This window comes from Rhododendron vialii, chromosome 3a (genome assembly GCF_030253575.1).
Source record: "Rhododendron vialii isolate Sample 1 chromosome 3a, ASM3025357v1".
Taxonomy (NCBI): Eukaryota; Viridiplantae; Streptophyta; class Magnoliopsida; order Ericales; family Ericaceae; genus Rhododendron; species Rhododendron vialii.
This window is the reverse complement of record NC_080559.1, coordinates 11,036,146-11,050,226: the sequence shown is the minus strand read 5'-3', so window position 1 is coordinate 11,050,226 and position 14,081 is coordinate 11,036,146. Positions and strand designations below refer to the sequence as shown.

At 39.8% G+C, this 14,081-nt stretch overlaps 1 protein-coding gene across 1 annotated transcript; it reads right to left on the bottom strand.

Annotated features, from left to right (window-relative positions):
* Positions 1-7,349: 7,349 nt before the first annotated feature.
* LOC131319497 (uncharacterized) lies at positions 7,350-10,330 on the bottom strand. Its single transcript, XM_058349756.1, has 2 exons — positions 9,355-10,330; positions 7,350-8,624 (listed from the first exon to the last, which is right to left on the bottom strand). The coding sequence occupies exons 1-2, from the start codon at positions 10,243-10,245 to the stop codon at positions 7,668-7,670; spliced, it is 1,848 nt and encodes a 615-aa protein (XP_058205739.1). The 5' UTR covers positions 10,246-10,330; the 3' UTR covers positions 7,350-7,667.
* Positions 10,331-14,081: the final 3,751 nt, after the last annotated feature.

Here is a 14,081-nt window from a genome sequence, read left to right as displayed (position 1 = left end):
AGAGAACCTCTTAATACACTTGAAAAGTGAGGGAGAGGAGAGAGAAAAAGAGAAAGGGGGAGAGATGAGAGAGAAAAGACCATCATTATGTAATAAATATGCATGTACATTTGTATATATTAATGCATCTAACTTAATTACTCTAGATCTAGAATACACTTTAACTAACACTACCTATTGAATTTCTGAACTAACACATGCCTAATACACATAAATAGGTCCCCACGACTCCCACCATTAATATATTTCATAATTAAGCTAGTACATATTTTAGCACACATTTCCTAAGAGCCCATTGGAGATGCTATTTGGATTATTTCGTTCTTCTGGACCTCTGGTATCAGGAGTCTGGTTTGGTTGTGTGGTGACTTGTGAGAGTAACTTCAATTCGCTGTTAGTTAGTTTGTTTGCGGGTTTGCTTAGCCTAAGGGCTGTTTGTTTGCTTGTTAATTTCTTTCTTGTTGCTTTTGTTGGACGCACAAGGTTGTATCTTCGGTTTTGGTTTTTCGGTTTTGGGTTCGAGTACGAGTTGAATTACCAAAAACAAAAAAAATCAGCATATTCCTAGTTTGGGACGTAACATTGTCGGATTAACATTAATCAATAATTCTAGTTAATATGGCATTCTTCTCCTTCTATGTAAATACATACCAGCATATATACACTATTGCAAAAAATAGTGATACGGTGGAAAATTAATAGATCCTCCACTTGGTGGAAAATTTCTCCCAGTTTATGCAAACGAAACAACGAAAAAATGTTCCAAGGACTTAGACAAACCCCATGGTGGTCAAAGCTTCACTTGTTAAATGAGCCATCCGATAGAGATTCGTCCTCCAAAATTAATCGAATTGTCTGTCAACTGAACACCAGAGCTATCAAAAAAATACAAGGAGTTGCGAATAACAGCCGAGTGCTGGGACACGTTAAGCTGTTTTTGGGATCAAGACCAATTGTTTTTTTTTTTTTTGCTAGTTTGGTCTTTGTTCTGACCGTCTCTCAATAAGGTCAGTTCCTTATATACTCTCCTTATTATTTTTGGCCAAGGTGTAGACTAGACTTGGTAGTGGGTCAAGTATGGTTAGTTCTGAAATAAATTAAGTTTTGGTCAAGAGTACATAATGTCTGAATGTCTATTCCAAGTCTCTACTTGATTAATTAAACGATAATCTTGTTTTGGTCTAAACCTAAATGTTGCTAACAAACTTTTAATGTGGCACCGGATTGAATAGGACACTTTCGGTAGAAAACAATGGGTGGGATCTTGAACAAACCCACCCCCATTGATTAGAGGGCCTTTGGTTCCACTCGCATCTTAGTCAGGCTATGGTAACTGTCTGTCCTCTTTTGAACAACGGTTTATTTGTAAGATTCTGAGAATGTTGTGTAGTGATGACTCTAATCATCAAGACAGGCTAACATTCCATAATGGGTGGGTACCCCGTTGATCACACCCATGAGGGGAAGCTACACCAGTCGCCCCTTCCCATCTTTTTGCTTAGCAACGAAAATCAAGTTAAGATCCGTTTGATAAAACATGTTTATTTGCTTATTTTGGGTATTGCCGACTCATACTTGATTTGATTGCAAGTAAGCAAGCAATGGATACCTAACGAGCCCTCAATAATAATAACGGGCTCTTAAAAAATAAGTACGTGTTTGTAATTTTTAAACTTAAAAATAATGTCTTTATGAAAATAATTTTTTGATATTTTTTGCACCGTTCAAAAGATCTCATCGGAATTTATCAAACAAGATCCATATTGCACAAAAAATTATTTTAGTAAGTCAATTATTTTTAAGCTTGAAAATTATAAATAAATATTTATTTTTTAAGAACCTTTAGCGGAACACAACCTAAGAGAGAAAATGGGAGTAGCTTTTAGGATAGTATTGTAATACGGATTTGAAGAGAAATTTTTTGAAGGGAACAAATGTACTGTAAATTATATTTATGTTCTTCATTGTGTTTTTTCCCCTTTAAATGCTACAAAAATCCTTTACACAACACAAGTGTTATGGAGAGGACCCATTTTTGTTCACTTTTTTCCACCATGGCCTGGTCAGTTTGTGGTTGGATTATGGATATGTGGAGGGATTAGGAGGGGGAAAATGTTTTTTTTAAAAAATGATTTATTTCTTATATTTTTGGAAAAAAATATCGTTTAGTATCATGTAAGCATTAGAAATTGAAAGCAAGAAGCCTACTGAGGCCTTACAAGACACAAAGCCCATACTCATTCCAAAAACCAATTTAACCCGAATTCGTGGGCCTATAATCTTAAAATTCTGTTCATTGGGAATCAGTCAACAAATTAAATTAAATGGTCTTAATTAGCTCCTTCGTACTTTTTTTTAATCGATAGAAGATACTTCCTCCGTCCCTATTTAATTGTCCACTATGATGCGTGCATTTTTAACGGCTTATATCTCTCGACGTACTACAAAAAAGTCGAGTACTACAACTTTTATAGTTTAGTGGAAACAATTAGTTTGGTTTGATTTGGTTGTAAGCTGAAAAAAATTCCAAAAACAGATTATTCAAAATTTATCAGCCCTATATATGATCATGAGATTCGTTGGTAGCTCCAAGCTTTCAAGGACCACACTTGAAGAATCAATACCTTAGCCCTAACACATCGTATCAAAGTAGTAGATTGGGGAGTAGTTTTCATCATCACTTTATATTTGTTGGCCTGAAATTGGCATTTCTATGTTGACTCGGAACTGTAATGCCTAAACACATGCAAATTCAATATTGCCAACATTTGCGTTTAAAACTCTAAAATGACATGACATGGCAAACACCGAGAACCAAACCCAAAGAAAGTCAATGGGCCAACCAAAACAGCACAATAAAAAACAAAACTGAAACATCCGTTGAAACAATCCAAACAACCAGAAAAACCGAAACTCAAGAGAGCAAACCAAAAGGACAAAGCTGAAACCAATAATACAATCCAAACCCGCCAAAAACCTAGAAATTAGAATCCCAGAGAAAGAGAGGCACCATCCTCGAAATCAACTTCTTCCTCTGAAACAAACTCTTCCTCTAAGTCATCTAGAGTATGGATCATTTCCTTAAATTCTTCCTTTTGTATTTCAACAATTTTTTATAAAATAACGTTTCTTCCTCCTCTAACTTCAATGCCGAACATAGAACCTCTATCCCAAAGTCTTGCGAGCTTCCTCAAAGAGAATGAAGTTTCTCCACACGGTTATTATTGACAGAACAAGAAAGGGAAAAAAGGAACAATTGTTGGGCCCAGCCTAATTTAACCCACCACCACATACCTACTTCAATATGAAACAGCCAAACAGGGTACATAAGTAGCCATGGGTGGGTCGTATCAATTTTCAAAGGTCAATTAATTCACAGAATCAATTAAGGAATAAAGAATATAGGTGGCGCCGATTCATTGGCTTGGCGCACAAATGGGCTTACAGGGAGCTTCCATGGCTATTTGATAAAACTGAAACTGAAAGCTGAAAAATTAAGTACTGAAAGCTACATGCTGAAATTTTAAAGCTGAAAAGCTGTTTGATAAATATATTGAGCACTGAATTAAAAAATAATAAATTAATTTTAGTTCCGATTCTCTCTTAATTTACTAATAGTCACAATGTATTTATGGTAATGGTGGAGTGGTGATTGTGGTGGTGGTGTGGTGGTGGGTTGGTGGTGATGGAGCGAGGGTGGTGGTGGTGGAGTGGTGAGGGTGGGGATGGAGTGAGCATGGTGGCGGAGTGGTGGCAGTGGTAGTGTTGGAGTGGTGGTGGTGGAGTGGTGAGGGTGGGGATGGAGTGAGCATGGTGGTAGAGTGGTGGTAGTGGTAGTGTTGGAGTGGTGGTGTAATGGTGGGGTGGCGGTGGAGTAATGGTGGAGTGATGGTGGCAGTGGAGTGATTGTTGTTCAATGGTAGCGTTGGCAGTTGTGGTGGTGGTGGTGTAGTGGTGGAGTGGGTGGTGGTGGTGAGTGGTGGCGGTGGAGTGGCGTTGTGGTGGTGGTGGCAGTGGCGGCATGGTAGTGGTGGTGGTGGTGGAGGTGGATTATTGATGGTGATGGTTGTGAAGTCGTAATGGTGGAGGTGGAGGTGGCGGTGGAATGATTGTAGGAGTGGTGGTGGTGATGGTGTGGTGGGGTGGGGTGGGGAGTGGTTATGGTAATGGTGGTATGGTTGTTAAATGCAAATACACAAAAATTCAGTCAGAATTAAGCTACTTAATTTTTTTTTCAAGTTTTTAGCCTACATTTTAAGTTGCATTTAATTTGTTAAGCAATGTAAAATGTGGTTATCAAATCTACTGAATCACTTATTACTTAATTGATTCAGTTTTAAGTGCTGAATTTAGGTTATCAAACAACCCCTAATCTCATTCTTAAAACCGTCTAACAATATAGATCAGCTCACGAAGAATAACGACATTCTTAAGAGTCAATCCCACTTATTCTTATACACCGCCGATGTAAATATTTGTTTTCCCAAATCAATTATAGTACCCTACGTCGTTAAAACAGTGGTCTCAATTAATAGAACATGACGACGTGGCTCAATGTAATTTGGAGGAAACAAATGTTTACACCGTTGGTGTAAATAATTTAATCTCTTGATGGATTGCCCCTTCTCCTCTCAAGTGTGGGGGCACTTATTGAGGAAGAATAAAATTGGCTTCGCATGTGGTGAGGTAAACAAACGATTTAACACATACGACAACAATCAACCATCAACGATAAACAAAGAGAGAACAAACCATCAAAGACATAGCTAGAGTCTTGTCTTAAAGGCTCCGAAAGCCTCGCTTTGACACTATGTTAAAGCATTCAACTCAGAATCAATTGGCAGTGAGTGAAGAGGTCGTTCAGGCTCATATAATAGTTTTGGTGAAAATTATTTAATACTCCCGGAGTATATGAACAATATACTCTCTCTTCTCACATAACATATGGGGTCCACACGGGGGACACATATGGGACCTACATGTTATGTGAGAGAATAGAGTATATTGTTCATATACTCCGGGAGTATTGAATAATTTCTCTAGTTTTGGAGGTAATTGTTAACCAATATGGGACAAGTTCTAACACTTTGGGCTCATACACTTGTCCAAAGTGTGTGAGAGCCACACAACTTGAGAGTTGGACAGTTGTAACCTGAGGGAGAATAGTATGCTGTCTGTTGTTTGGGATTTACGCACCGAAAAGACTATATCTCCTTAACGAGAGTGAGATACTCGCGCTTCAGCCAGTCTGGTGTTATGCTTACAGAATTTAATATATCATCTGCGGAATATTTCACCAACACTGGTGAAATATTCCACAGATGATATATTAAATTTTGTAAGCATGATACCAGACTAGCTGAAACACGGATATCTCTCTCTTTTAAGGAGATACATCTTCTGCAGTGGGTAAATTCCAAACAATGAAACAACCCTGACAACAAACTATTCCCCCTAAAATACAATAGTCCAACTCTCAAGTTGTGTGGCTTTCACACACTCTGCACAAGTGTGTGAGCCCAAAGCTCCACCAATTAGAACACCTTTCTTTGCCCAAAGAAAACTAAGGGATAAGCATAGTGAAAAATGTATTGCTTTTATTCTTGTTCACTGATACATTTTCCAAATCCTAAGCAGATGCTTTTTATAGCCTATGTAATCTCCTTCATTTTTAATGTCTTGAAACACCCCGCTCACAATTCCTCCCATTAAAGTTAGTAACGCTATTAAAAGCTAATCCGTTAAGTTCAATGTGGTGAATTTAATATTAAAATGTAACAACGGAATTTCTCCCCCAAAGTCTTTGATAGTACTTCCTCCGTCTCTAAATAAGTGTTCGGCGCGCAAAATTAGGCCTTCAAAAAGATGCATTTGTTTCATTAAAAAAATTAATTTTTTTTCACAAATCAATAGATAGCAATGAGTTCAATTAGATTGTGAAAAAAAATTAAATTTTTTAATAAAAAATATGCATATTTTGTATAGTCTAGTTTTGCGCGCCGGACACTTATTTAGGGACGGAGAGAGTAGTACTTAATTCCTGTTTTGACTTGTTCTCTATAGGTTTGTTTTGGGGGGATGGAGATACTGCCAAGCATCCTTGCAAAGCGGGTGCAGTGTGGCCGATCCGGCCGTTCATCTCGACAATCGACGGCTCGGATATTAACCGATCCGTCTGTGTCGATATGAACGGCTAGATCGACTGCTCGGCATCCGCTTTGTAGTTGGTCTTCTGTTTGTTGTTCTGCACTTCTAGTGCTGGTCTAGCTCTCCTTTCCCTTTTAATGAAGTTGGTTGGTTGAGTTCTGTTGGGTAGTTTCCTTTTCTATTTTCTTTTGGGCCTGATAATTGGCCTGATTGTCTGAGTAGATTTGGCTTTAAAAGTTAAATAATAATTTATTTTCGAAAATTTTTAGTCGGTCCTGCTTTTAGAGTTTTGTCTCACAGAAACCCTTTATTGTATTTGCCTTCCACATAGGTCCTAGCGCGTGGACTCTTGCTGATTTTAGGATAGGAAAATTTTCCCATGCGGATGGAACATTATCTTTTGCATTACAAATTTTAAAATGCAATATTTTTTATTATATATATATATATATATCCATTTATAAAATTTATATTTTTAGAATTTACTTGAAGAAATGTATCAAATAAAATCCATATTGACTATAAAATTATGTACAGGAAAAAAATTAATTTTTTGTGGTGTGAATTTTTTGTTATAAGTGAGTGTGAATTGTGTATAACACCAGGTGTAAATAAGATACAAAAGTTTGACGCAAAACAAACAATTCACACCTGGTGTTACAAAAGTTTGACGTAAAACAGACAAATGCAAAAGAAATTCAAATAAAGACAAAAAAAAGTACTACTTAACTTTTTAATCCAAACCTACCCTATGTATGGTTGGTTCTCAGGGATATGCCCCGGTGGTTTTGTATTATGGTTAGTTTCAATAAAAAATTTAACTTATCAAAAAAATATACGAGCTTACGAAATAACCATCCAAATGCACAAGGCTATCCCTACCGTCGATAGACCGACAGCCTAAATAACATAAAGTGCATTTTACCCCTACATTGAGAATTTTTTGCTCAATTGCGTAAAAGAAAATTTAATTTCTTGCTGCAAACCAAAGACCAATTTTCTTGCCAGTTTTTACTTTCATTTGAACGTTTTTTCAACTCGAATCCATACTTGCTTTTTTTTTTTTAATTCCTGTCATTGAGATGAATCAATAAAAATATCCAGAAAAATAAAAAAATAGATTGGCTGTGGAACATATTAAGCTTTTTTTCACCAAAGTGTACGTGCATAAATCATTAGTCTTTTGTTTAATACTAATAAAACACGCAGACTATTATTTACATGACTTTTATACCCTCATAACCTTACAAACACCAACTCAAGGTTACAACCTATATTGTTCCAATTTACTGTAACTAAATACCGAAACTATACAACCAATCTATCTGTCAATGTTTGGCGGTAATTGGTGGACATCCATGGCGGCACTGCAGAGCCGGTCCTGAGCTAAAGCCTGTGTTGCGGCTACTTTAAGCCTCCAAAAAATTTTGAATTTCAAGGCCCCTATTGCTTTTTTTTACCCCTTATAATAGTCTTAAAAAAGCTCTCATTTTTTATTTTTACTTTAAATCCCTGAAAAATCAGGGTCGGCTTTGGGCGGTAGCTGAGGTGGTGAAGGTGGTGCTAGCAGAATTCGTAGTACCCATCTCACTCTCTGCCGCGGCGGCTGCCTCCCTGAACTTCTTATAAATATCCCCTCGGTAAAACTTCCTTGTCCTAATCACCAGAACAAACGAAACCAAACACCCGAACAAAGTCGCGGCCGTGATGATTAAAAACGCCATCTTATAACACTCCACCCCGGTACAGCTCAAGTCCTCCCCTGCTCTCCTCATCAACCCCTTCGCGGCCATTTGCCTCGCCGCCTCCTTATCGTACAACTGACCCGCAACTTTCACGTTCAGTATGTACGACCCGACCGGACTTGCCACGGCTCCGAAGTTGTACAAAGTGGAGTAGTACTTGAGGCCGAAGATCTCTGATATGATGGCGAAAATCAACGGCCATTGCGCGCCAAAGGAGAATCCTATGATGATGGATGAGATGTAGAGGGAGTTGGGGACGCCGAAGGCAATGAGGAGGTGGCCGAGGCAGGAGAAGAGGAGGACCAGGGTTAGCATTAGGGGGCGGGGGAACTTGTACTTTTTGAGGAGGATCTCGGAGGCGAATCCCGAGGCGACTCGGCCGAGGTAGTTCCATATGCTGACGAGAGACACGAAGGTGGTGGTGGCGTGGGAAGGGTAGTTTAGGGATTTGCCGATCTGGCCGAGGTTGTCGATGGCGGTCAGGGTGCCTCCTACGCCGCAGGTGGTGGCCACGAAGAGGACGAGCATATCGAGGCTAAAGAGGGCTTGAAGGATGGTGTAGTCGTCGCCCCTGTCTGGGGGGCGGAACACGTTTGTGAAGCACGAGTCGGACTTTTTCGGGCTCGTCGGAGCTTTGGCATGGAGTGGTAGCGGTGGCGGTGGTGGTGGCTCTGATTTTTCGGCTTGCGGTGGTGTTGGTAATTGGATTGCTGGTGAGTTTTCTGCTACTACCTGAAAACAACGATCAAAATTTGGTTTAGCTGTTTAGGTGAATATCGAGACATGAACTAACAAAGTACACACGTTCAAAATGAGAAGAAAAAAAAAACCTACCGTATTAGTAATAGAAATCGGACCAAGTTATATGTATCTTAATCTTGGGACCATGAAATTAAAGATCGGACAAATTTTCAACGGGCACAACAATTTTTACAAGAGGTGGTGGGTATCGAATTTGCAAGTTTGGAGGTACAAATTTCTTGATGTCATGCATTCACTTGACCAATCGCTTGGAATCATTGAAGCCTAAAGTAGTGATAAATACAAAAAGTATGGAGTAGAGAGGATTATGGATTGATGCACCAACTAGCCAGAGGAGACAACTATACACTACCAATTAAATGGTATGTGAACTAAAATTTGTTGAAGTATTGTTCACTAAACTCATACAACATTTAATTTGATATGTTGTAATACTCTTCATGTGATTTGCTTGCTACATATTCTATTGTCTTCCAGGGGAAAGACCTTTGAATTTGGTTATTTCCACTTCTATACATGGAAAAAGTGAAAGCGAAAATGATTTGGACACAGATTCAAATACAGGTGTGTTCGCAACCATCCTTCTCGTTCGAGTTTCAGGAGTGTCATCTAAAACCCACGTGCACCGAACGCATCTGTGTTTGAATATGTTTGTGTGCAGCAGTACTCAAGTGAAATGTTTTGAAATTTTGTTCGTTACCTGAAACTTTGAAAAATCATTGAGAGCTTCTTGCTTGCTCTTCCAAATACTCAGCTCTTCCCTTATCAAGACACCAAGCGGCGCAAAAAGCAGAACAAGCACAACCGCCGCACTCCCGCCGTACGCCGCCGCAGAGAACACGAAACTGTTTTGCACAATTATTATAACCATCAAAAAACCCGCAAGCCCAAGTGAGATATACAAAAGTTTGTAAAAAATCTCCAACTCATTCCTCTGTCGGACCACTTTGATGATCCGAATCGTCCTCAGAAAAACAAACGAAACCGCCGCCGGAAGCCACCCGATGAGCAAAATGAGATGCGCCGCGTTATTATTCCCGTATAAAGCGTGGAAAATCTGAGTCAAAATCGCCCCACTTAACCCCACAAAGCCCTTTAACAATCCCAAAACGATTCCCCTGCTCTCGGGGAAGTTTTTGACGCACGTGACTAACGCCCCGGTATTCGCAAACGATTGGGAGTTGGCGGCAATGCAAATGTACAAGCACATGTGCCAGACGTGGGGTGTGGGGATGCGGCGGGTGACGGCGAGGTACATCATGAAGTAGCCGGAGAAGTTCATGGCAGCACCGATGGAGAGGACGACCCACGGCGGGGTGAGTTCGTTGATAAGGCCTGACAAAATGCCGACGTTACCGCCGAGGTCCTTGGAGAAGCTGAGGAGGTTGAGGGTGGTTTGGTCGTACCCGAGGGCGAACTTTATGTAGTTGGAGTAGAGGCCGAACATGTAGGTGGCGCCCGCGGTGGACATGATTAGGAGGGATGCGAAGACCATGAACCAACGGCCCGTGATGACGTGGAGGGAGATGTTTTTCATGGTTCCGAAACCGACGCGGCTGCCGGGGGCGGAGGCGGAGGCGGACGCCACCATGGTTTTGGTGAGAATGTCTAAAGAGTTTGGGTTTGGTTTTTTGAGTTGGAGTGGGGAAAGGTTATGGACTGTGAGAGTAATGAAGTGGATAGGCATTTTATAGGCAAGGGAAAGGGGCAATTACCACGTGGCATTGATGTGTGATACTTCTGCAAGTAAATATCGACACTATATAATGTGTGTGATTTCTTATTTCTCAATCACCATATTAGATTTTTTAAAGGGCAACTTAAAACCAATTGGCTATAATAGGTGGAGACCAGAAGCTGAGCGATTGACTCGGACGATAGAGATGACAGACGCCACCCAAAACCTAGCTCTGATACCATATTAGAATTTTTGGAAGGTTCAAACCTAAAACCAATTGGTGGAGTAGCCCCTGAATTTTATTAACCAAGTTTTGGTAGTTTAGATGAGCGATGTAGGATAAGTCTAAGACACCAAACAAAAGTAAATGATGATGTCTCTACCGGATAATTCTGTCGCTATGTAAATGGTTGGGACGCCACGTGGTACCGGGAGTGCTGAGAGAGAGAGAGAGAGAGAGAGAGAGAGAGAGAGAGAGAGAGAGAGAGAGAGAGAGAGAGAGAGAGAGAGAGAGAGAGAGAGTGTGTGTGTGTGTGTGTGTTTTAGGTTGGGGGAGTGAGGTGGGTGTCCTGATGAATGAAAGGTTGACTTGTATTTTGGATGTGGGAATCGAGTGAGGTGAGGGGTTTCTTTAGGAAGGAAAAGCCAAGGGGATTTTTGAGTTTCAAACATGTGAGGAATCGTTTGATCAGAGAATTGAGGAAGGAAAATAACAAACGATACAGAACTCTGACCATAGTGGAGTCGGCAAAGGTGGGTGCGCGATTCTAATAGTCACTTGCGCGGGCCATTGGTAGGTCTATTTCGGCAGTTACGTGTTGAAAGCTTTGTGCTCGTGATTTGGATTTTGACATTAGTTTGTCTCTTTCTGCTTATTGTTTATCCTTAGTTTTCCGGATTAGCGTTTTTTTCTTTATCTATACATTTTGATGAAAATCATGTAGATGCCGTATGGCTTTTACGAATGAAGTTTCTTCTTCGGATAAAAAATAATAATCACGTATGACTACCGGTCAAAAACACATGTTCTAACTCGTGTTATAATGGGATCACTGACTCTCTCGAAGAGCACTTATTTAGTCGAACATTGCACATTTAGAAACCGTTATGGACACATCCAAAGAAGGTCTCTTTGTTCGTGTCCCCTCTCCAACTTTTTTTATTGAATGAACAAAAAAAATACGAACCGGGAAAAGAGTCATTCAGTCCTATTTTCGACTATAAGGTTATATTGAGGCCCTTTTGGAATCCTTCTCGAGCCCACTTTTCTATATATATAAAAAAATCCTATTCACGGTATAAATTTATTTTTTCGAGCTTATTGTGTTACAGCACATTCATTGATCAACCACTGATTCAGTGAGGGATCCCGCATTTTGTTAAAATGCCGACATCCCCTTTCTCGATCTGAACCGTTCAATGTGATTAGAATGTGATTTTAAGGGTTCCATGAAAAATCAGCAAAAAACATGACCTAAAAGTCCTTCATCCGAGCAGTTTTTATTGAACAGTTTAATAAAAAACTGCACAGATAAAGCACTTTCCTGTCTTTTTTTTTTTTTGTTGATTTCTCATGGGGACCTTTAAAATCACATTCTGAACACATTAAACCGTTTGAATCATCGAAATTTAATCAGAAAAGGGGAGGTCTGCATTTTAGTGTTCGAGTCCCACGAGGGACGGGGCTTTGGAGGCCAGGGCTATAGACAGTCTTTGGACCCTTCTGTGCTAACTCTAACACCCCTACTACTAAAATATATACAAAAAAAAAAAAAAAAAAGGGATCCCTTATAGAATAAAGACTGCATTGATCAATATCATATAAACATAACTTTAGCATGATTGGTGTATTTGACTGGGTTAGAATAAGTGAACACTTACATTATCAAAGTAGGCCCAACAATTAATGACAAATCAGAAGCTTAACAAGATACCTAATTTATTCTCCTAAAAATGTGCCAAATTTACCTCCATTTAGATATGTGGTCAGTCGACATCTTCAATTCCATCTCAATTATTAATCAAGTGATGTCATCTCAATTATTAATCAAGTGATGTCATCTTGGTGTTCCCATAATATGTGTAATTGACAGGGACGGCGGCAAGGCATAGGTTGGGTGGGGGTGTCCTACCACTGGCATTCTGGCAACGATTCTGTTCAGTTAGGTCTTTTGATATCCCAAAATGGAACAAGTAATTTATGTGATACATATGGCTAGCTAGATAGGGAGGGGCACTTGGCATCTTAAAAAGTGGAGTAATCCACTATCAAGAAGCGGAATTAATAAGTTTGGTACGCAAAGAACAAATGCATTCTTCGAATTCATCATGTACAATGTACATGCCTAGAGGGGAAAAGTCTACGTATTGAATGTGTCCTTAGCGTCTCTCTTTTGCATTTTGGCCGAGAAAAAATGTAGCGAAACCACCCACCACAATCAAGCGAAACCACCCACCACAATCATTTATTATTTGGCAAATTTCGCAAGATTTGAAAACTTTGGCAATATTCCAAACATTTACTGAAGCCAAAACACATATTTATCGACCGCTCCCGAAAACCTGGAAACAAAAACCGAACGCAGCAAACACAAAACTCACTTATATTTTGCAGATCAAATCATATACAGCCAATCAGTGATTGTAGTGGCAGTAGACGAAGCTTCATATGTAAGACAATGCACCATTTTCTGCGCTCCGCACTGCCATAAGCCATTGCTGCATATCAAAGATGAGATCGATTCAAACCAACAGTATACACCCCACATTAAAGAGAAACATCAACATAACAGTTCCGTAGAACTCATCATCTCTCCTCCTCCTGCCAATGAACTTGGACTAATCAACAGTAGCAGCACAATACTTCGATTCCCCAATGAAGCATTTTGGACAACATTCTCTGAATATGCTGAGCATTGGCAACTGCAGAAAACGAACAGCACAAAAGATGCTTCCCACAGAAAGTGAGCTACAGAGCAGGCAGTTTCTTAACGGCAAAACCCACAGAATCAGCCAGCTAGATGCATAGTTAAAATCATCGGAGCAAGATACCTGGAAAAAAAAAAAATTTCCCTGGACTACAAACAGAAAATGCAATTGTACACGAGATCTCTGAATACGTTACTTCCAGTAGCTAAACTACAAACTGCGAGAATTGAAATGCCAAAGTACTAAGTGGCTAAACAAACAACTATCAACGGACTGGATGACAAAAGCAACCATTGCCTTAGTAACGGTCACAAGAAGAATGACCTCCACTTCTCGGGCGGTCATAAGGACCAGATTTGTCTCTATGACTTCGTCCTTCATAACGGGTGGGCCCTCCGCTTCCAAATCTATCCATACCACCCCTTGGGCCTCCATCCCTACCAATAATCATATCTCTGCTGCACCTGGCTTGAGGCTCCCGGTCTGGAAACCTATCACCTCCGGTCAGTGGCGGACCCAGGATTTGCTTCACGTGGAGGCACATTATACTACTAATCTTGAGCAAAAATCGAAATTAAACGCAAAGGCACAAACTATGAAAAATTTAATTATAAATTCCATTCACTGGGTAAAAACCAAGTAAAGAAATGAAGGCCTAATTTTCCCAAACAATCAATATATATATTACGAACCTTAAAAGAAAAGAATAAAAAGTTTTAAATTATGTAGCCCCAATTAAAAGTCCTTTCAATAAATGTTACTTTTGCCGTGTTGCCCCAAATTTAATTGATGATTGGGGAGGAAAACGGTGAGGTGACGGG